The sequence below is a fragment of the Suncus etruscus genome, chromosome 2 (genome assembly GCF_024139225.1).
Source record: "Suncus etruscus isolate mSunEtr1 chromosome 2, mSunEtr1.pri.cur, whole genome shotgun sequence".
Taxonomy (NCBI): domain Eukaryota; kingdom Metazoa; phylum Chordata; class Mammalia; order Eulipotyphla; family Soricidae; genus Suncus; species Suncus etruscus.
In genome coordinates, this window is record NC_064849.1 from 132,170,172 (window position 1) to 132,195,074 (window position 24,903).

Sequence of the window (24,903 nt, forward strand, 5' to 3'; positions counted from 1 at the left end):
AATTCACTTGCCCTATGAGATATGGGGTTTCTCCGTCCTTGGCAGATCTTAATTTTTTAAAGTTCTTCTAAGGGTTAAATACTTAATTTTGGAGGTTTAGTTTTGTTGATCATATATTAGTTCTTTGATCCTAATTCTTCATGTAAATTTTCCAAAATTCCAAATAGAGATAATTTTAATTTTATAACATTACACAATGCTATTTCTTTTTGTGGATTTTATATAATATCTATATTGTTTGTGTCACTTTATTTCCATATTACTACTAAGCCATTACTTTCATGCAACATTACCAACTATCATCCAATTGCTATATTTTCTAGAGAGAGATTTAGTTTCTGAAAATCTGAAAGAACCTTTTTATAGCACAGTCGTACTATCTGATGTTACATTAAAATATAGAACATTAGTAGAGGCAGCTTTGGAAACACAAACCTTGATTTTTATTTATTTATTTATTTTGAATCTTTTATTTTAGAAAGGGCCAATAATAGAAATGGCCTTGGAGTGAAAATGCACATCAGCAATGTGATTATTATGAATATATCGATCAATGTGTCCATTTAGTTTTATCTATTTTTTCCCATGTGGTTTGTTTTCCTTTAGTCTACATCAAATTACCATGCTAGAAGGTTTGGTGTTCGTGCAGCTATGCCAGGATTTATTGCTAGAAGACTCTGTCCACAACTTATTATAGTACCCCCAAACTTTGACAAATACCATGCTGTGAGTAGAGAGGTAAGTAATGTTTCACATCTACTTAGAGCCTTCCACTGACTTCCCGTCACTTAGAGCTGAGTCTAAATGCACAACAGAACTTGGCCTTAGCTTTTTTTTTTTTTCCTATCACTCTTTATTATTATAGATATTGTATACTGAGCTGCATATGGCATCCAGAAAATAACTTCCATGTTCAGGTTCTTTTCTTTTCTACATTTTTTTCCACCTACTTAGCAACTCATCTCTCCAGAAAACTTTTCATTGCCTTAATTATAACCTAAATTAACTTTTATTGTACTGTTTTTAATAAGTAATATATATTTTCTAATTGATTTCTTTATATTTATAATTATTTATTTAGTTAGTTTTTGGGGCACACTCAGTGGCCCTCAGCTCTCTGCTTAGAAATTGTTCCTGGCAGACTCAAGGTACCATGTGGGATGTCCAGAATTGAACCCGGATCTGTCTCAGATCAGGACATGCAAGGCAAACGCCCTACTGCTGTGCTATTGCTGTGACCCTGTATTTATAATTTAATAATCTACTCAATCATTCATTTCTATCACTTCTGAATATATTTTTAATCCGTGTTTTTTTAAAGTCACCATATGTACTTAGGTTGTTTTGCTTCTTTTCATACTTCCTACAATTTAAACTTCTCTAAATTATTTTTTTCTGTGTGTTTTGGGGTGTACATGACCGTATTCAGAGATTACCCCAGCTCTGCTGTCATATTTACTCCTGGCAGTGCTCAGGAGGACCAAATAGGATGTCAGGGATTGAACCTGGCCAACTGCATGCAAGACAGTTGCTCTACCTGTTGCACTATCTCTCTAGCCCCCAGACTTCTCTAAATTCTTATGAGAATTTAATGTTTAAGAAACGGATAATTAGGGGCCGGGCGGTGGCGCTAAAGGTAAGGTGCCTGCCTTGCCTGCGCTAGCCTTGGACGGACCGCGGTTCGATCCCCCGGTGTCCCATATGGTCCCCCAAGCCAAGAGCAACTTCTGAGCACATAGCCAGGAGTAACCCCTGAGCGTTACCGGGTGTGGCCCAAAAACAAAAAAACAAACAAAAAAAAGAATCGGATAATTAGGGGCCGGGCGGTGGCGCTAAAGGTAAGGTGCCTGCCTTGCCTGCGCTAGCCTTGGACGGACCGCGGTTCGATCCCCCGGTGTCCCATATGGTCCCCCAAGCCAGGAGCAACTTCTGAGCACATAGCCAGGAGTAACCCCTGAGCGTTACTGGGTGTGGCCCAAAAACCAAAAAAAAAAAAAAAAGAAACGGATAATTAAAGGAAAAAGGCAATAGCGTTACTTTGAAAAGTTTCTCTGACGAGATTGGATTGTTTGCTAAATTTCATTGTTTTATGAAAAAGCTGCCATTTTCGCATCACTGGTTGTAGCCCAACAAAACAAAATGAGCAACTGAAAATAATAGTAATAAACTTTCAGGTCTGGAGCATTGTACAGTGGGTAGGGCTTTTGCCTTGCATGCAGCTAACTCAGGTTCAATCTCAGCATCCTGTGCTCCACCAGGAGTAATTCCTGAGTACCGAGCGAGGTGGAAGTCTTGAACACCACTGGATGTGCCATCACATCACAAAATAATAATAAACTTTCAGACATACAATATTCTAATACCATACCCACCACCAGAATGTCAGGTGTCCCTCCACTAATGTGTCATGGACCCCTTGTATCCAAGCCCCTTCTCTACTCCTACTTAAACTGATCTCTGTAGGTTGATTGTCAGGGTCTGATGTCTTTGATATTTCCTACTATGTTTCCTTAAATTCCATGTTTGAGAAAGATCATTCTGCATTTGGCCATTTTCATCTGACTAGCTTCTAGTTCAGTTCCATCGCCAAAGTGGCAAATTGCAGGGTTTTTCTTTCTTTTTTCTTTTTTTTTTTGACCATACCTGGTGATGCTCAGGGGTTACTCCTGGCTATGCTCTCAGAAATCGTTCCCGGCTTGGGGGACCATATGGGACACCAGGGGATTGAATTGTGGTCTGTCCTAGGCTAGCATGGGCAAGACAGACACCTTACCCTTTGTGCCACTGCACTGGCCCCAAATTGTAGGATTTTATCTTTTCTTATGATGGAGTAGTATTCCATTGTTTATAGATAGATATACACCAGTTTCTTTATCCACCCATCTGCTCTTGGGCACTTAGGTTGTTTCCAGATCTTAGTTGTTGTGAATTTTTTTTAAGTTGCAACCAGATTGTTTTGCCAGTGCCAGAACTTATGTCAGAAATTTAAATTTTACCAAAAAAAAGATAAATTAAAATTTCACAATGCAATATCAAACACTTTTGGATTTTTATATTTTGTAAAATATAATGTGCTAAGAACTATTGAAGTAAAATATCTGAAGTAAAAAAAATGTAAATAAAACTATCTGAAGTAAAATACTTCAACCATGACCTAGTATTTATTGCCATTTTGTCATGCTAGTGGCTTGTAGAGTCCCACCTATTATTTGTATTTGACTTCCTTTTACCTAGAAATAAACCTGCTCAAATGAAAAGGATACCAGACTGCAAACATTTTCATTTGTTTATGACCATCCTATGGAAGCAAATGCTTTTATGTTTAATATCTGAATAGGTGATGGGTGAGAGAACAAGGTCCATAGTTACATAGTTCACAATAGTTATTACTTATGTCTTTTGTTATATTCCTAATTAAAAAGACATAAAATATTGACCATTAGTATTATAGGTTTTATATAAGTTGCAAAAACTGTTAAAAAATTGGGTGGGCAGATCTTAACCATAGAACTGGCACAATTACCTACACCAACACCAAGAATCAAACTCCGCCCACCCCCAGGGGAGGCCCTAATACTGCTCTGGCACCAACTTGCTCCAGGGTATGTTCATATGACACCCTAACGACAAGGAAACAGCAACAACTTGTTCTAAGGACAGGTTGCCCTATCTCACCACCTAACGATGAGATGAAATCAGAAGACACTCCGTCCTAAGATCTGGGCAAAAAACAAGATCTCTAATTATAGTAGACTGACTTTGACAACTGCAACTGAGCAGAACTTTTCCTGTGACCATAAAGAAAGTCCATAGAGTTTGACAACTAACATGACCAGAGCCTATAGTCGGTCTTATGACAGTATGCTTCAAGGGTAGAAACACCTGTATCTCTTTTTTTCTAATTTCCCAAAAGTTTACTACACCTATGCAAAAAAATCCAAAAAACAAAAAGCAAAACTTGCCACATCTGCCTCCACTTTTTTCTTTTTTTAATTCTATCTATAGCTCCTAGATAGGGACTCCTGCCCTTTTTACAGAGTCATAGAACATGAATCATCTTATTCTGTCTCATATTTCTGTCTTCCTACAAATTGAGAAAAGGAAAAAAAGTGGATGGGACCCAGGGGCCAAGCATCAATGACTATAGAATCAAGAGACCCAAACTATAATGCACTATACACAAAATGGACCAGTTACACTAGCATCCAGTGGGCTAAGGGTGGAGGTTTGGGATACATGCTGGGAACTATGGTTGAGGGACATCGACACTCATGGTGGGAATGGCTCTAATTCATTGTCACTTGTGCCTGAAATTCAACTGTGAAAGACATGTAATTCAACATTGGTCTCAATAAAAAATTTAAAAAAAATTGGGTGTGGGGCCGGGCGGTGGCGCTAGAGGTAAGGTGTCTGCCTTGCCTGCACTAGCCTTGGATGGACCGCGGTTCGATCCTCCGGTGTCCCATATGGTCCCCCTAGCCAGGAGCGACTTCTGAGAGCATAGCCAGGAGTAAACCCTGAGCGTCACCGGGTGTGGCCCAAAAACCAAAAAAAAAAAAAATTGGGTGAGTATTTGAGCCATACTCAGTGGTGCTAATTATGGCTTACTTCTAGCTCTGTGCTTAGGGATCACCATGGCTTGCAGTGAACTATATGTGAGAACTATATAAAGGGGAACTATATGTGATACCAGAAATCAAACCAGGGTTGGTCACATTCAAGGCAAGTGCCTTAACTCCTGTATTGTCTCCAGCTCAGAGAAAATTTTAAACTTTATCTGAGTGAAACTTCTGATAATATGACAAGGAGAAGGGTAAAGCAGGAAGGATACTTAGCATGCAGCTGACCCAGGTTTGGTTGCCAGTATTCGTTATGGTATCCTGAGCACTGCAAAAATAATTCTTGAGTGTAAAGCCAGGAGTAACCACCAAGCATGGCCACAAAACAAAAACAGACCAAATAGGGGGGTCTAGAGTAGTGATATAGTGAGTAGAATGCTTATCTTGCATGCAGCCAACAGGGCTCAGTTCCTGGCATCCCATATGGACCAAACACCACCAGGAGTATATACTGAGCATTGCTGGATGTGGCCACCCCCAAAAAGAACAAGAGAATTAAGAGTTTAATCTAGTTATCTATATAAATTTAGCGAAATAGTTTTTCAGATATGAGCATACATTAGCTGGCTTATTTGCAGGTGGAAAATATATTCTGATCTGTAAAGGAGTTACATTTAGGGGCCGGGTAGGTGGCGCTGAAGGTAAGGTGTCTGCCTTGCAAGCGCTAGCCAAGGAAGGACCTCGGTTCGATCCCCCGGTGTCCCATATGGTCCCCCCAAGCCAGGGGCGATTTCTGAGCGCATAGCCAGGAGTAACCCCTGAGCGTCAAAGGGGTGTGGCCCAAAAAAAAAAAAAAAAAAAAAAAAAAAAAAAGGAGTTACATTTAGCACATTATCACTGACTATAAATAGTATGAATATTTATGATTTTTAAGTCATTTTTGTTCTATCCAAAAGAATGGAAGTTTAACTATCTTGAAGCCAAACTGGTTTATTTGGGAGGGGCTGGACAGCAAGAACAACCAGCAGTGCTCTGGGTTCACTCCTGGCTCTGTTCAGGGATTACTTCTGGGAGGATCAGGGGCCATACAGCTCAGTTGGAGACAAGGAAACCACCCTACCTGTTGTATTATCCTTCCGGCCCACAAGTGTTTGATTTTTACTGGAATAAGTCTCTTCATTGTTAAAGCAGTGTACGGTGTAAAGGAAATGAGTACTCAGTGTCTCTAGGGAATAGTTCTTCAGAATAATCATAGTTGTATGCCAACCACAGACTTTCAAGAGTTTCATTGTCACTAGAAAGATTCCATCTGAGTACATTATGAACATGGCGTCTTCTGCAAGAACAAAGCTAATTAGTCCCCTCCGAGTGAAGCTTAGCCAAGTTTCATATAAACATTTTCTAACACTACCTTTGACACTGCTGTTTGTATTAAGCCAAAAGCTTTCCTTTTCATTAAAACATCAAATAAAGTTTTCTCTGATATAATACGTAGATTTGGGGGGAAGGGGTCCACACCCTACAGTACTCAGAACTTAAGGATTCTGGCTCAGGAATCACTCCTGGTAGATCCAGGATATCTTATGAGATGCTGGGTGTCAAATTCAGGTCCACTGTGTGTAAGGCAAGCACCTTACTCATTATACTAACTCTCAGATCCCTAACAGATTTTAAATACTAGAAAGAACATGTTTTAGCAAATGTGGTTTTTCTCATATACATTTATTTTGATAACTATTTTATCTCATTTTGGTTAATCATTCTGTGGTTTAAAACAATCTGTTTTGTAACGTACTTTATATAAAAGGTCATTTTAACAATCATAGATCTCTATTTCTTTTATTCAAAAATGAAGCTCCAGACTTTTTCCCATGATTTAATATATTCATACTTTCATAACAGATTTTATCATTTTAAAGCTCAATAATTGAAGTATGTTTTCCTGAATAGCCATGTGCTATAATGTATGGGGTTAATTGTGATAGTTCTATGTGCATATTACAATTAATTGAAAGATACATATATTCCAAGAAATTTTCACAAAGATCTTTAAGATTATTTCTTTTCAAAATGAATAGAAACTATCATAGAGAACAGTATCTATTGTTCCCACCTCTACTTTTGGCCAACAACCCAAAATTACATTGTCTAATCATTTTTTTCTCTTGTCTCAGAATTATGCCCAGGATTTATTTTAATCACTTACTACATCTAAATTTATGTAGCTAAATAGAGATTATATGAAATTAAGCTATCTCATGATTTTTCTGCTTTCATGATCTATTTTAATATAAAAGAGAACTTGGACAGACACTTGCCTTGGCAGTGAATTATTTATTCCCTAAATACTTGAGCTATTGATTGCAGGATTGTTACTATTGTTGCAAAGTAAGAATATTAATGTTTCTTATCAGCTGTATATGACAGGCTGTGCTACGGAAGCAAAATTGAAGCCATCTTGTTCCTTTGAAGGTTAAGGAAATACTTGCTGATTATGATCCCAATTTTATGGCTATGAGTCTTGATGAAGCCTATTTGAACATAACGAAACATTTACAGGAAAGACAAAATTGGCCAGAGGACAAAAGGAAATATTTCATCAAGACAGGGAGTTCTCTAGAAAATGGTAAGTAATTTATTAGAATGACCAAACTGGAAAAGTAGGCAAACAAAAATTCTTTATTGTTATTGTTGTTCACTTGGGGGTCATCGTTGGCAGGGACTACCCTAGTCTCTGAACTAAATATTGCTTCTGGCAGTCATTAGAGTTAAACAGTGCTTCCGCCCATTGAGCTATCTTTCCTGCCACCTGCACCCCTCAAACAAACTTTTATGAGGTCAGAGAAATAGTGTAGTGAGTACAGTGCTTGTTTGCATGTGAATGACCTGGGTTCTATCCCTTACACCTCAGATGATCCTCTGAGAACTACCAGAAATGATTTTTGAGCATTTCTGAGTGTTTCCCTTCGCCCCCAAAATAGCAAAACAAATGAAACATAAAACAGATAAAGTTAATCCAGTTATCTCACTAACATGCATAGGTTGGTAGGTTTAAATTTACTTTTTGTTTTGTTTTAGGGCCACACTTGGTGCTCAGGGGTTACATTCCTGGCTCTGCACTCAGAAATCATTCTTGGCAGGCTTGTGGGACCATATGGGATGCAGGGGATTGAACCTAGCTTGGTCACATGTAAGGCAAATGTCCTACCTGCTCTACTATTGCTTCAGCCCCATGATACACTTTTTTCTTAGGTAGTTTTAGATATTCTTTTATATAAAAATTTGAAAATAAAATATGTGAAACTAAAATATACAAGTGAGATTTTTTTTAATTAAATAAGTGGAATGTAATTTTAAAACTAAAGGAGTTGATTAAATTTCTGAGTATGAAGTATCCCTGAACAGAGTAATTTTGTAGTAGTTCTTTTCCTAAAATCTGACTAAGAGGGTTGTATTATATCGAATCTGAGGAAGAATACATATTAGGTATCTGATATTTGCTGTTGGTTGTGGGTGTGATAGGTGGGTGTAGGATGTTACTCTTATCGTGGAGCTCTGGGAACTATATAGTTTTAAGTATTGAACTCTGGGCTCTCATTCAGAGAATATACTTTAGCCCTTTGAACCATCTGCCTACCCCTGGAAGAAGTTCTGTTTAAGGTTACCTTTTTTGTTGTAATTGTTAATAGAAACTAGTTTTGAAATTTGTTTATTTAATATTTGTTGTTTTTGTTGGTAGTGTAAATTTACCAAGGGCCTTATACCTGCAAAGCAACAGTGCTACCCTAGAGCTAAATCCCTAGCTGGATTTTTTTTTAAATATTAAAATATTGGTTGGGTTTTATTTCTTAACTTGACAAATTTTTTGTTATCTGGTTATCTGCTGACTCTTTTCAACCTTGTCAAAATTATGACTCCCCAATGCCCTTCTTTGCCTTAGAACATTTTTCTTTTAACTAATACTTTTTAATTGAGTCACTGTGAGATGCATAGTTACAGAGTTGTTCATGATGAAGTTTGATGTTTTAGTCATACAGTGTCCAACAACCATCCCTTCACCAGTACACATTTCCCACCACCACTGTCTCCTTTTTCCTTCCTGTTTAGAAACTCTGCTTTGCAATATTGTTAGTAAAAGGATATCATGCACATATCACTTTATCTTCTTTCAACACCCAGAATTCCAGAGTGATCATTTATTTTGATTCTTTTTTTTTTTTTAATTTTTGGGTCACACTCGGCAGCTCTCAGGGGTTCCTCCTGGCTCTACTCTCAGAAATCGCTCCTGGCAGGCTCAGGGGACCATGTGGGATGCCGGGATTCGAACCACCATTCTTCTGCATGCAAGGCAAACAACTCTACCTCAAAGCTATCTCTCCAGCCCCTATTTTGACATTTCTTTGGGGAAATGGGAAGAGAATTAGATCACATTTAGCAATGCTCAGCAACAATCTCTGGTGATGCTCAAGAGTAACTCCTCTTGGTGCTCAGGAGAATATACACAATGCTGGTGATTGAACTGTAGCCTGCTGCTATACAACAGAAGCATGATACTCCCACAATCTCCCTCTGGCCCTATTTTGATTCGTTTTATATACATTCACACTGAAATGTCATAGCCACAGAATTTTTTCTAATTGATCCTTTATTGCCTATAAAAAACTCAGGCTAGTAGCATGCAGTAATGCACATACTGCTTTTGGGGGTAACTTTTTTACATATTTTGTTTTAGTTGAAAGCAGTTTTCTGTTAAATAGATTGTTTCAAATGTCTTAGCTATCCTAGGTTCCTTAGCAAAGTCACTAGGATGAAATGATTAAAGCAGAGGCTTTCTCGTAATTCACAGTTACTTTTCACGCATATAATTTACTGGTGGAAGTTTATTGCTTCTAGTGAAGACAAGCAGTAGTGAAGACATCTGTTTATAACTTGCCTTTGAAACAGAAATGTCCATTCCTTAGTGACATAGAATTCTAATTCTTGCAAGAGAATAATGCAGTGTTTAAAGAACTTCCTTTGCACACTCCAATCCTAGTTTGTTCTCCAACACCATGTATGATCCCCAGAATACCATCAGAAGTGAATAAGTTCTGAGCATAGCTGGGATGACCCACAAATAAAATTATAAATTCTCTTATTTTTGGTGCTCACATCTCTAGAGTAGTTTTAATATGAACATCAAATCATAGCTTGATAATGTTACTAAAAACATTAATAAACAAGCATAATATCTGTGCACAGAAGCTTGATACAAATGGTTTTCTTTCCTTCATATAAGTATTCTTTGTGGAAATGACATGTAAAACCTAATGCCATTGCTTAAAAAATCTCACTTTATTAGTTTCTTATTTTTTATAGAAATGGGAGGAACCACTAATGGGCTGTGTCAATGTAAGCATGAGATGTTCCTAAAAACATAACTTTATAATATTTTGGGGGGAGGCCAGAGTGGTGGCACAAGCTGTAGGGCATCTTCCTTGCATGCACTATTCTAGGAGGGGCCACAGTTTGATCCTTCAACATCCCATATGGTCCCCCAAGCCAGGAGTGATTTCTGAGCATATAGCCAGGAGTAAAACCGAGCGTCACTGGGTGTGACGCAAACCCCCCCCCCCCAAATATATACTTATTTTTGGGCCACCTCTAGCAGTTGTTCAGATGCTACTCCTGGCACAGTGCTCAGAGATAACTTTATGTGTTGCTCAAGGGATCTTGTCGTGCCTGGAATCAAATTCAGTACTTTGCTTGACTGCTAGTTTTTCTATAATTCCATTTACCCTATCTACACATCTAAATGGAAAAAAGAGGTGCTCGGTAAAGATTATTTCAACTGTGAAAGTTTTAATCATTGTGTTATTTCTCTGCATTTAAAAAAAACAAAACTAGGAGCCGGAGAGATAGCATGGAGGTAGGGCATTTGTCTTGCATGCAGAAGGACTGTGGTTCGAATCCCAGCGTCCCATATGGTCCCTCACGACTGCCAGGAGCAAATTCAGAGCACAGAGCCAGGAATAACCCCTGAGTGCCACCAGGTGTGACTCAAAAACCAAAAACAAAAAAAAGACCAAAACCAAAACTAAGCACATGAGTAATAACTAATAAAAGTTTAAAAGTATGGTTTGTTTTATGTGTAGTCTGTACAAATTTGGAAGCTATATTTGTGTACCTTAATTCATAATATATTATTGACATTTGAAAGTAGTTAGATATTTGTCATATCAATTATCTTTACAAAATTTTGTCTAAAGGCACACTTTTCAAGTAATAAGCATTCATACATTATTTAAAACTAGAAATTTAGTTTTTGCCTTTATAATGCCTTAATTTGGAAAATACATAGTTAAGTTGTGAAATAATATCAGGAAACTGTTACTAATCTTAGTTGCTATAAATACATTTAATCTGCAGTTCTACAACTATAAACACAGAAAGTAAGGTCTTTAATAAGTTTGTTCAAGAAGTTTTTTTAGGAGATTAAACCAAGATTGTGTTCGCTTATGTGCTCCACCTCACTAAGTTACATCTCTGCTCTTAAGAGGACATTTATACTATCAGTATAATTTAAATGTAATTTATGTTATACATAAAGAGTACAAATAAAATGAGGTACTAATCCGATTGATGTGTCTACTTTAATTTGGGAGAGGGGGAGAATTTGGGCTATACTTGGACAATTCGATTTATTCTTCACTCTGTGCTCAGGGATCACTCCTGGTGGAGCTATGGTACCACCATAGATGGTGTCTGAAGTCAAGCCTAAGTCTGCATTATGCAAGGCAAGCACCTCACCCACTTTACTAACTCTGTAGCCCCCTACTTTACCTTTAATAATGATACTGGTTTATAGTCTGTTGATAATAATAAAGATGCGGGGCCGGCGAGGTGGTGCTAGAGGTAAGGTGTCTGCCTTGCAAGCGCTAGCCAAGGAAAGATTGCGACCGCGGTTCGATCCCCTGGCGTCCCATATGGTCCCCCCAAACCAGGGGCAATCTCTGAGCGCTTAGCCAGGAGTAACCCCTGAGCATCAAATGGGTGTGGCCTGAAAAACCAAAAAAAAAAAAAGATAATGATAAAGATGAATCTGAAAAAGCCCAGTGTATCAGAAAGCCATTATTACCACACTGGCTTTTGCATGAAGGAAAGTACTTTGTTTTAGCCCAGAGTATAGGAGGGCAGTAATAATGCTATAATAATATATATATATATATATATATATATATTCATAAAGGTAGAAAGCAGGGTTTGAAACTTTGATCTTGTCTACTGAAAAACCAAAGATTAAGTTTGGGAATAGATGTAAAGGGGATGGCAGGCCTTGAGGAAAATCAGAAGTCTCAGAACAAACTGAATGGTGGTCTGCTTTTTGTGCATTTCTGACAGGTCGTACATTCTCTGGGCTGTTTAAGGGTAAAAGGAAAGCAGAAACTGGAGTGTCTAAATACATTTCTGCTTGTTCTTTTCTGTAGCATATTTACTGCTTCTGCAAAGCAGTTTCAGAGTATCACAGACCTAAGATTTTTTTTTTTTGGTTTAACCCAACCCAATTTCTCAATGTTTAGTAACCCAGTCCTTTTGGGGCCACAGTTTCAAAGCCCTCTTTGCTCTAAACATAATGTTTCTTTTGGGCAAGGATGTGGTTCAAAGTAGTTTAAAGCACATGCTGAACATATGCATGAATTTCATTGCTCCCTGAGTTCTGTCTTCTTCTGCATGCCCTGCCACCCATTCTCTTGGGAGTACGCTCTCAGTTGCCTCTGGAGAGTCCCTGACTTCCAAGGACATCCAGGTATGGCTTCCCTACATATTTAATAGTAACAAAGTAGAATTTATGTAAAGCAGGACCAGAACAATAGTACCACAGGTAGGGTGCATGCTGGATGTGACCCAAAAAGCAAAACAAAACAAAAAAGAATTTATGTAAAGCACAGCCAGGCATGGCCCCCACAAAAAAATAAAAGAAATATAAGATAAAAAATAAATGTAAAACATTTCAAACAAGTATATTTTTCAGAAGTGGTTTCTATTTATTTAAGTTTTCCCATAGTATCGGTGATACATTTTAAACAAGGAGGTCAAGATTTAAATCCACATTTGAAGTGAAGTTCAAATTGTTTTAGCATCTGAAAGTTATCTTTGGCCAATGAAGGTAATTTTTTGGTCTTTCTGAAAGTCAAAATACATTTTTATGGGCACAAACTTTTTCTCTACTATATGATACTCAGATGTTTTAATATTGTTTCAATTCAGCTTATTGTTTGACTTTTGTATATTAAATATTTAAAAGAAGTTTCAAGATTTCATAATGAATTGAAAACAGAACAATAAATAAATTTGAAATTAAGAAGATCCTCCCCACCCCAATCTGAGATAAATCAATGAAAATAACAGCTTTTTTTTCTTTTTTACAAAAGTTAGTTTACAATTTACTTTACACTAAACTCAGTTTTGAATGTCAGTTTATATATATATATATATATATATATATATATATATATTTTTTTTTTTTTTACTGTGGGCATGGATAGTATTTTTGTTTTTATTAAAGCACTGTGATTTACAAAGTTATTGACAATTAGTTTTAGGCATTCAGTATTTCCAGCATCAATTCCATCACCAGGGTCAACTTCCCTCCACCAGTGTTCCCAAGTTTCTTCTGATAACTATCTATTTTTCCCCTAGACTGCCATCTTGACCTTTTTAAGGTCAGTTGGGTCTCATGATTTCAGTGTTTTTGTCTCTGTGGTTTGGATATTTTGTGTATCATTCCTTAACACTACTGATGTACCTTTATAACCCCTTGACCCGACTCCAATTATTTCTCATGTCTTTCTTACCCTCCCCTCCACTCTATTTCTTTCCTTCTTCCTATACTGGGACCAAAGGTGATCTAGGTATCCCCCTTTTAAACCATTTTATTCCTTCATCCAATTATTCTAAATATCACATATAAATGATATCAATAGATAAAATTCTTTTTTTTTTTTTGGCCACACCCAGCAGTTCTCAGGGGTTACTCCTAGCTCTGCACTCAGAAACCAAATCTGGCAGGCTCAGGGGACCATATGGGATGCCAGGAATTGACCAGAGGTCTGTCCCAACTCAGCCACATGTAAGGCAAAAATGCCCTACCAGTGTGCTATCACTCCAGCTCACAGATATAATTTATTTTAAGCAAAATCTAAATCATTGTTTTCTTTGTTTCAGTTACGAAACTTAAAATAGCATTTCTGTTCTTGGGTCTTAGAAACAAAACTAGGCTAGATGTTTTTTGTCTTTAGAATGAATGTAGGGAAACCTAATTTATGTAGTATGTGCTTCTTAAAATGAAGATGAATTACCATTCCTGTTTATAATTTAGATGAACCAGGGAAGGATGTTAATAAATTGAGTGAGCTTGAAGGATCCATCTCTCCACTGCTTTTTGAAGATAGTCCTCCTGATTTGCAGCCCCCAGGAAGTTCTTTACAAGTGAATTCTGAAGAACAAAATAATGCTCAACTTCTTCAAAACTCAGTTGTTTTTGGAACATCAGCTGAGGAAGTGGTCAAAGAAATTCGTTTCAGAATCGAACAGAAAACAACTCTCACTGCCAGTGCAGGTACTTAAAAAGATATTGGTGACTGCAATAATTATGATGACCTGATTAACTCAGTTTCTCAAAATAAAGTATATTTTATAATAGCGAGACATTTATACAACTTTTAACATCTTTACTATTCAAAATTCTGTGAACCTTCAGGTAAGTTGGAATTAAGTAGAAGTCTATAAACCCAAAGAAAATATCATAAATCCTATATAGTTGGGGCTGGAGAGATAGCATGGAGGCAGGGCATTTGCTTTGCATGCAGAAGGACGGTGGTTTGAATCCTGGCATCCCATATGGTTCCCCGAACCTGCCAAAAGCTATTTCTGAGCATAGAGCCAGGAGTAACTCCTGAGTGCTGCCAGGTGTGACCCAAAAACAAACAAAAAAATCTTAGGGGCCCGAAGAGATAGCACAGCGGTGTTTACCTTGCAAACAGCCAATCCAGGACCAAAGGTGGTTGGTTCGAATCCCGATGTCCCATATGGTCCCCCGTGCCTGCCAGGAGCTATTTCTGAGCAGACAACCAGGAGTAACCCCTGAGCACCACTGGGTGTGGCCCAAAAACCAAAACAAACAAACAAATCTTAATAGTTTTGCTTTTTAAAGCATAAACATATTTAGTAAACTTTAGATATAACACTTTGAAGTTTTGCCAAAAGAATTCCACATTGTCTAAAATAATGATAGACAAGACCAAGTGACCACAACTAGGAGACCTAAGAAACATCAACAAGCAACATGGAGATCTAAAACCATTTGTAGAAAGGAAGAGGTTTTACATGTGCCAGTAATTAATGAAGGTATTGCTGTGTCTTATTATAGAAGCTGATACTCATTATAAGTACCCAAAATTGTTATAAAAGACATACTGTGATGAGGATAGTCTCTTCTGTACCAAAGTATGAGCATAAATAAAATCATTTGGGAAGATAGGCATAAAAACTGAAACAAATAATTTAATGATAATATTTGAATATGTCTACTTCAAATTGTATTTGAATATGACTATTTAATTGATCCCTAGAAATTGTAAAACTCCTTTCTGAGAAGTAGTAATTTGCTTTGTAATGCAAAGGGTTTACATTCAATTATAATCTTATTTTAAACTTATTGCAGTTCAGGGGATTGGAGCCATAGCACAGCTAGCTGATAGAGCATTTGCCTTGCACACGGCCCACCTGGTTTCAATCCCTGGCATCCCATATAGTTCCCTAGCCTGCCAAGAATTATTTCTGAACATAGAGCCAGGAATAATCCCTGAGGGCTGCCCAGTGTGGCCCCAAAACAAAAAATAAATAAATAGAAATAGAACTGTAACAAGTCCTGAGCATAAGATAACAGTAAATTTATTTATTTTTGCCATAGTCAACATTGCTTAGAGCTTTATTCATGGCTCTGCCCTCAGGAATTACTCCTGGTGAATTGGGATCAGATTGGCCGCATGCAAGGCAAGCACTCTATCCACTGTACTATTTCTCTGGCCCTTAAAATGTTATTTTTAAATTAGTAATCATTCTATGTCATTTCAGATTATTTTGCACTTAGATTATTTTTCCCTTCCATATAATCACTTACTTAAATATCATTCATATATATATCAACTTCTTTGTGTCATTAGTGTTCTTCTTTTAAGGTATTGCTCCAAATACAATGCTAGCAAAAATATGCAGTGATAAGAGAAAACCAAATGGACAATACCGAATTCTCCCCACCAGACAAGCTGTGATGGACTTAATTAAAGATTTACCCATTAGAAAGGTGAGATCTTATATTAAATTTATCATAATATATGGGGCCGGAGCTATGGTGCAATGGTAGAGCGTTTTCTTTGCATGTGGCTGAACCAGAACAGACTGAGGTTCAATCCCCTGGCAATCCATATGGTCCCCCAAGCCAGGAGTGATTTCTGAGTGCATAGCCAGGAGTAACCCCTGATCGTCATTGAGTGTGGTCCAAAAACAAAAATAAAAAAAAATGTATCATATATGTGTATATATATTCTGAAGTAATACTTGAAGTGTCATGTTCTCTAGGAGATTGGTTAAGGTTTGATTTCCACCGAGCTCCCAAGCAGGAAAGGCAGTTCCCATTCCTCTGTCTGATTAGGTCAGGGGGAACCGTTCCAATTGTAGAGATCCAGAGAAAATAATTCACACAGTGAAAAAGGTACAAGAATAGGTTCAGGAAATCTAGTGCTCAAGCAAGGAATTCAAACCACAAAAGCTTTCTGCTCCTAAAATGGAGTGCAGCTCAGTGGAAGAAGACCGAAAAACGAGCCCTAGCTTCCTCAGACCCTTGCTTTTATTGACAAGAATCAGGTACCACCGTAGGGTGGGAGCAGAATATCAAATAAGGAATAGTCCAATATACTATCACCCTAGGGTGGATTACAATTATTGATTAGGGTAGGATCTGTAACCCAGCATCCCTATGTAGGATCATAGCAATTATTCTTTGCTAAAAGTTTCAAAGATAGGTAATAAGCAAGAAGTACGATGAATACTTGAGTTTGGACTTGATAAATCTTTCTATTGACCCCTAAAAATAAGGCTTAGAAAGCTTGTTAGGAAAAATAAAAAAGAAAGAAAGTAAGCTTGTTAGATGAAAAGTTGTGGTATTTGGGGGATATGGAGATTGGGGCCCACACCAATTGGTGCTCAGGGTCTAGTCCTGGCTCTGCTCAAGAATGACCAACTAGGCCAGAACAATAGCACAGCAGTAAGGCCTTGCACATGGCCAACACAGGATGGACCCCTGTTTGAGCCTGCCAGGAGCAATTTCTTAGTGTAGAGCCAGGAGTAACCTTTGAGACTGACGGGTATAACTCAAAAACCAAAAAAGGAAAAAAAAAGTTCTATGGCATCTAAACTTTAAATTTTAGTGTAGCACTTCTTTAGAAAGCAAAAAGTACAGGTGCTAAAACACTTGCTTACATGTGGTCTATGTCATTTCAGTTCCCAATACCACCTGGTCCCCTGACATCACTAGAAGCTGTTCCTAAACTTATTCATTCTAAGGAGTAGTTTCCCAAACACTGCTGGGTCTGTCCCAACATATCCCCTGCTCATACCAAATTTAATAAAATTATAGTAGCAGTTATTTAATTTTTTAAATTTATTATTGTTTGTTTTGGGTTTTTGGTCACACCCAGCCAAATCCAATGATTTCTCCTGGTTCTGCACTTAGAAATTACTCCTGGTGGATGTGGGGAGACTATATGGTTTTCTGGAGATTGAACCCTAACTGACTTCATTCATAGAAAATGTCCTACCCACTGTACTATCACTCCAACACCCACAGTTGCTTAATTCTAAGAACAATAATAAATATTGGTTATCTTCTAGGTTTCTGGAATAGGAAAAGTTACAGAGAAAATGTTGAAGGCCCTTGGAATTACTACTTGTACAGAACTTTACCAACAGCGGGCATTACTTTCTCTCCTTTTCTCTGAAACATCCTGGCATTATTTCCTTGACATCTCCTTGGGTCTAGGTTCAACACACCTGGCAAGGTATCTCTGTGCAATCAAGAAAAGGTTCTTTTTTATTTGATGAAATAATCATTTTAACCATTGAGAAGGAGGCTATAAGAATAACATGTTTTGGGGCTGGGTGGTGGCGCTAGAGGTAAGGTGCCCGCCTTGCCTGCGCTAGCCTTGGATGGACAACGGTTCGATCCCCAGGTGTCCCATATGGTCCCCCAAGCCAGGAATAACTTCTGAGCACATAGCCAGGAGTAACCCCTGAGCAATACAGGGTGTGACCCAAAAAACAAACAAAAAAAAATAAGAACATGTTTTGGGGCTGGCGAGGTGGCGCTAGAGGTAAGGTGTCTGCCTTGCAAGCGCTAGCCAAGGATAGGACCACGGTTCGATCCCCCGGCATCCCATATGATCCCCCCAAGCCAGGGGCAATTTCTGAGCGCGTAGCCAGGAGTAACCCCTGAGCATCAAAAAAAAAAAAAAAAAAAAAGAATAACATGTTTTAAATTTCTAGGCTAGTTCTATTCAGATTATAATTTTTAAACTAGATCAAAATATTAGATGTGGGTGGTAAAAAGGAAAAGAGGAGTAAAGAACCACTCCATAGGCTATTGGCCACAGTAGTTGGATATATAACAAGAGGAATGATGGGTACTTCTTTTCTGTACTTGTCTTTCTTTGCTCAGTAGGTAAAAATACTGGTGATCAGACTGTTGAGGAAAGAAAGATGATTCTTATTTCACAATTTACCCTTTAAGAAAGGGCATGTAGATGCTGGAGAGATAGCATATCAGTAGGTAGAGAGATAGCATCGGTAGCTCCTGCTTTGCAAGCAGCTGATCCAGGACAAACAGTGGTTCAAATCTCGGCATCCCATATGGTCCTTCGTGCCTGCCAAGGTTGATTTCTGAGCGCAGTGCCAGGAGTAACCCCTGAGCACTGCTGGGTATGACCCAAAAACCAAAAAAGAAAAAGAAAAAAAGGCAGTGATTCTTTGAAAATTTTCATTAACTAACTTTCCTGTTTTCTTTGAAAAAAATAGCTAATATTTTTTTTTTATTTCAAGGGATGGAGAAAGGAAAAGCATGAGCGTTGAAAGGTAATTTTTTATTATTAAGTTTTTCATAATCCTTTAATGTTTTGAAAGATATCAATGAAACTTAAAATATATTTGAAAAATCAAATAATAGTTTCTAGCAAATGGTTCTTCAGACATAAAAATCACAGTTTAATGTTTTATTATTATTCTTGCTCTATCTCTGAGGAAAAAAAAACATGACAATTTATTTTTAATGTTGATTCTCTTCCTATTTAGTGAAAACAAAGCATCTTAGAATTTCTGTGTCAATCGTGTTAGCAAGAAAAATTATACTGAACTTTTGGGGAGGTTAAAAATGACAATAAAAATTCTTCCTGAAGTACTTGAAATATTGGTGGATGAACATAGACATTAAATTTTAATATATTGTAGATAGAGAAGCAGAATGATCTAGTACAGTAGTTTAAATATTGTTTGAAAGTCAAAATCCTATAGAACCTTATTGATCTTGGGAAATATGTAATGTTTTAAAAAGTCCCTCAATCATATCCTCAAAGCCAAGAAAGTTCCTTTGAGATATTTTTTTTTTTTTTTTTTTTTTTTTGGTTTTTGGGTCACACCTGGCAGTGCTCAGGGGTTATTCCTGGCTCCAGGCTCAGAAATTGCTCCTGGCAGGCACAGGGGACCATATGGGGCGCCGGGATTCAAACCGATGACCTCCTGCATGAAAGGCAAACGCCTTACCTCCATGCTATCTCTCCGGCCCCTCCTTTGAGATATTTAAGAACTGCTGACTTACTACAAAGTTATGTTCATTTTCACATATATTACTTTGTGATCAGAAAGAGTGACTTTCATAACAAACACAGTAAATAAATGATAAAAAAAATGTAGTGTTTAGGTTATGGTTTTCTTAAAGCAATCAAAGGAAAAGAAGTGGGGGGGGGGAAGCATCCAAAGGTGAAATTCTAGGTTTGTTTGTTTATTGTTGGTCCACACCCTCCAGGGCTAACTTCTGGCTCTGTGCTCAGAGATCATTCCTGGCAGGGATCCAGGGACCATATTCAGTGTCAGGGATTGAACCCAGGTTGGCTTTGTGCAACGTAAGCACTTTATGCAAGGTACTCACTGTACTGTATCTTCTGGTCAGGGATTCTTTTTTTTTTTTTTAAAGAAAAGTAAAATTGTTTTATTTCAAGATATAAGAGAAAGAGAAGAGAGGAGAGGAGGGAAAGAAAGCTTCTCAACTTGAGACTTAGGTAAATCATCATGTAGAATGATCCAAAAGTGAAATAGTATTGTCCTAATTAATAAATTTTTTCCACTTTATTTTTTTCTATTGAGAATGTCATATAGTATTACTTTAAATTTTCTTTTACTACTTTACTTATTTTTGATTTATCATTGAAAAACACTATAGAATTTCAGGGCTTACATCTTTAAGAGAAAGTCAGAAAATAATAGATAAATTGATGAAAAGTTAAGTTATAAGAAAAGGAAAATGCAGATGAATCATAAAACATCAAAAAAGATGGGGCCAGGCGAGGTTGCACTAGAGATAAGGTGCAAGCGCTAGCCAAAGATCGCGACCACAGTTCGATCCCCAGGCGTCATATATGGTCCCCCCCCAAGCCAGGGGCAATTTCTGAGCACTTAGCCAGGAGTAACCCCTGAGCATCAAACGGGTGTGGCCCGAAAAAACAAACAAACAAACAAAAAGATGGGGCCAGAGTGATAGCACAACAGGTAGGGCATTTGCCTTGCATGTGGCTGATCTAGTTTGATCCCCCAGCATCCTATATGGTTCCCTGAACTTGCCAGGAGTAATTTCTGAGCACAAAACCAGAAGTAACCCCTGATTGTTGCTGAGTATGGCCCCAAACAAAACAAAAGGTATCAAAAAAGACTATTTCTACATGCAAGCAGCCTCCTTCCCCTGCCCTTCTGTACTTCCAGGGGCTCTGGCAGCCATAGACATGTCCCACAGCTACTTCCACCTCTGCCACAGATCCTGAAAATCCTGGGTGCAGAACACCTCCAAATCTTTCTTTTTTTTTTTTTTTTTTTTTTTTTTAATTTTTTTTTATTTAAACACCTTGATTACATACATGATTGTGTTTGGGTTTCAGTACCTCCAAATCTTTCAATATTGACAGTCCAGTAAGAATACATCAAATTATATGTCAAAATAGTATAGAAGTCATCTAAGGTTAACAAACTCAGTACCAGAATGATCAACTAGCAACAGCTTAGTAAACTTCAAAGTTTTAATGACACTATTGTGAGATAAAACAATTTTTACAAATTTTCTCTTGGGGATGAGTAGGAGTCTGAAACAATAGTGGAGGGAATTTTACATTAGTGATGGGATTGATGTTGGAGCATGGAACTGTAGAAACAAATATTCTGAGCAACCTGGTATTTAAATAAAATAATAAAAAACTTAAAACCCTTTTTTTCATTTACTAAATATAGAAGGAAAGTGCTGAGATAGCAATTTTCACTTGGCAAGACTATAGGAGTGAAAAGTTATAGTCTTTATTTATTTATTTATTTTGGGGGGGGGGGTTTGGGTTACACCCGGCAGCGCTCAAGGGTTACTCCTGGCTCTATGCTCAGAAATCACTCCTGGCAGGCACAGGGGACCATATGGGATGCCGGGATTCAAACCACCATCCTTCTGCATGCAAGGCAAATGCCCTGCTTCCATGCTATTTCTCTGATCCCAAATTATAGTCTTAAGAAGGAATGTAATAAGTTAATATTGGTATCATCAAATTGATAAGAGTGTAGTGACTATTTGGGGGAATTGGGATGCTAGGGGTACCTGGTCACTTTTGCTGGTGCTGTGAATCGAACCAGGGTCAATTGCATGCAAATAAGAACTTTACTACCTTGTACTTATAGATCTAGCCCCCTAGAATAGCTTAAAACAATAATAACTTATTTTTATTATACAGATGTAATATAGAATTATATCTTCAAACTCCAGAGTTCAAATTCCTAAAATTAAGGTTTCATCAGGACTGCATTCCTTCTACAGGCTACATAGAAGAATTCAGAACATATTCCTAAAGCTCTAGAGGCCACTTAAGTTCTGGGCCCACAGCTACTCCTTACTCCCACCTGTCTACCTCATTTAGAAGGACCTTTTTTTTTTTTTTTTTTTTTTGTGGTTTTTGGGTCACACCCGGCAGTGCTCAGGGGTTTTTCCTGGCTCCATGCTCAGAAATTGCTCCTGGCAGGCACAGGGGACCATATGGGGCGCCGGGATTCGAACCGATGACCTCCTGCATGAAAGGCAAACGCCTTACCTCCATGCTATCTCTCCGGCCCCTAGAAGGACCTTTTTTATTACTTTGGATCCCTCTGGATAATACAAGATTATCTTCCCTTAATAAGCCTTGCAAAATCCCTTTCAATATAATATACCAAGGTCTGGAAGATTTGAATATATAAAGGAAGTCGTTTTTATCTTTCAGAGGGGATAAACGATTCACAATATCTAGAAAATTCAGATAGATGTGTACTTGATTCCCCCTATTCTATATTGAGGGGAGGATTTGGGCCTTACTCAACAATGCACAGGGGTTACTCCTGGCTTTATGCTCAGGAATCACTCCTGGCTGTGCTCAGGAGACTCCATAAAATGCTGGGGATTATACCAGGTAGAGCATGCACAGGCAAAGATCTACCCTCTGTACTCTTGCTCCAGCTCTGAGTCCCCCTTTTCATTTTCTGGAATTAATTTCACAGATGTAAGTCAATAGTCATTTTATATGCATTTAAAACTATTCATTCCATTTTTGTAATATCAATAAACTGAAGTATATCTTAAATATCTGTGAATGTATTTGTTTTGGGTCACACCTGGCAATGCTCAGGAACTGTCTCTGTTCAGCAGTGCTCAAGAAAGCATGAGTTGCTTGAGATTTAAGTCCATGCAAAGTATGAGCTCAGTTCATTGAGTGTCCCTATCAATTGTCATAATGATCTTATATCTTTAGGCTGAGAAATGCTGCCATATAAAAAGTAGAGAGTTATTTACTCATAGGGAGTTCTGAATAGGGCGAATTTTAAAAAGCAGTTTTCTTTTTTTCTTTTCTTTTTTTTTTTTTTTTGATTTTTGGGTCACACCAAGCTGCACTCAGGGTTACTCCTGGCTCTGTGCTCAGAAATCCCTCCTTGCAGGCTCAGGAGACCATATGGGATGCCAGGGATTGAACACGGGTCTGTTGGGGGTTGACCACGTGCAAGGCAAACGCCTTACCATTGTGCTATCACTGGCCCCATTATCCTGAGCTTTTATTGCCTTACTCCTTTTTGCTTCTCAACTTCTTTCAACTTTATTGTGGAGATGAATTTAAAATTATCTAATTATAATCTTACCAGTCCTGTATATCTAACCTCTACTAATGTGCCATAAACCAAACTATTAAATCTACTGGCAAATAGTTCTTTCTTTTTAGAAAATACATACACAGAAATTGAAAGATTTTTTTTCATTTGTTTTGCTTTTGTTTCACCTGCCAGTTTGGGGGGAGTGCTACTAGTACTTGGGGTGTACTCCAGGCTTAGTGCTTACATGTCACATGGTAGAGCTCAAGGTATAGTATGGTTTAGACATCCATCTACCAATAAATTTGGGAGTTCCTGCATGCAAGTCACATGATCCATTCTTTTGGAGCTATCTCACTCACTCTCATTTGCACTTTCGTAATTTGGGGGGGGGTTGGTCTTTTGGGCCATAATTGGCAGTGCTCAGGAATCACTCCTAGAAGCTCCTAGAAAACCATATGGGATGTCTGGGATCTACCTACGTCAGCCACGTGCAAGGCAAATGATCTACCCACAGTGTTGTCGCTCTGGACCCCTCATCTATACTTTTTAAAGATCATCTTCTGTAGCAGTCTCTCATATTGCCTAATGCTCTGAAGACATCAGTATCTTTTGTTGACTTTAATCATTTTTTTCACATACTATAGAAAGAGCAAATAAACTTTTGTTGATTAATCTTAGTTCATCCTTAAAATTGTACATTACAGTACATTACAGAAAATGTCTTAAAGCTAGGCCATTATGACACACATATAATTTAGAGTGCCATTCTAAATTATCCTGAATTATAGTCTACTTTGATACATATTTGTTCTGATCTTTGTAGGACATTCAATGAGATAAGTAAAGCAGAAGAACAGTACAGCTTGTGCCAAGATCTTTGTGGTGAACTTGCTCAAGATTTGCAAAAGGAAGGATTGAAGGTACTCTTTTGATATGGTGGTCTAAATTAAAAAACTTGGGGGAGGTGGCTTTGTGTTTTGGAGCCACACCTGGTAGTGCCAGGGCCTGCTCCCAACAGGATGGTCAGAGATGGCTTCTAGTGGAGCTCAGGGTAAGATACAATACTAGGAATCAAACCTGGCCCTCTTACATGCTCAGCCTGTGCTCTCGCCCTTTGAGTCCTAATCCCAATTAAAAATAAAGTTCTGGGCCCGGAGAGATAGCACAGCGGCGTTTGCCTTGCAAGCAGCCGATCCAGGACCAAAGGTGGTTGGTTCCCCGTGCCTGCCAGGAGCTATTTCTGAGCAGACAGCCAGGAGTAATCCCTGAGCACTGCTGGGTGTGGCCCAAAAAATAAATAAATAAATAAATAAAGTTCTAATAATAAAAGCTACCTTAAAGCAAGAGTTAGATTTTTTCAATTTGAATGCAAGTTTGTAAAATGTCAAAAAAGAATATTATTATGCCCAACAGAGACCAATTAGATGCTGATCCATGTTGAGGTCTATGATGAAGTCACTCAATGAAGAAGGAACTTTGATGGTGGGTGAGGTGGTTCCTGTATAATTCCAGAGGCATTAGTACTACTTTGGAATACTTTTGAATAAATTCCAAACCAGGGTTATATTAGCATCAGAGAATACAGTATTTTCCTAGAATTGTATTTGCATATTATTATTGGGGGGGTGGGCCACACCCGGTAACGCTCAGGGGTTACTCCTGGCTATGCGCTCAGAAATCGCTCCTGGCTTGGGGGACCATATGGGACACCGGGGGATCGAACCTCCGTCCGTCCTAGGCTAGCTCAGGCAAGGCAGGCACCTTACCTCTAGTACTACCACACCAGCCCCAGTATTTGCATATTATTAATGCCTTTCTAGTCATTCTTCAATGTTTTCCCAGGAAGACAATGACCTTTTAGAACAGGCGTTTTAATTCAAAGCTCTAATCCAGTTTG

The 24,903-nt window shown here is 38.1% G+C and overlaps 1 protein-coding gene across 1 annotated transcript in view; it reads left to right on the top strand.

Annotated features, from left to right (window-relative positions):
- Window positions 1-24,903, top strand: part of POLK (DNA polymerase kappa) — a 49,192-nt gene that overhangs the window by 17,544 nt on the left and 6,745 nt on the right. The window contains exons 4-10 of the mRNA XM_049768753.1: window positions 607-738; window positions 7,032-7,185; window positions 13,918-14,157; window positions 15,779-15,903; window positions 17,490-17,656; window positions 18,693-18,725; window positions 23,830-23,926. Of these exons, the coding sequence (XP_049624710.1) occupies window positions 607-738; window positions 7,032-7,185; window positions 13,918-14,157; window positions 15,779-15,903; window positions 17,490-17,656; window positions 18,693-18,725; window positions 23,830-23,926 (948 nt within the window). The remainder of the gene's footprint in view (window positions 1-606; window positions 739-7,031; window positions 7,186-13,917; window positions 14,158-15,778; window positions 15,904-17,489; window positions 17,657-18,692; window positions 18,726-23,829; window positions 23,927-24,903) is intronic.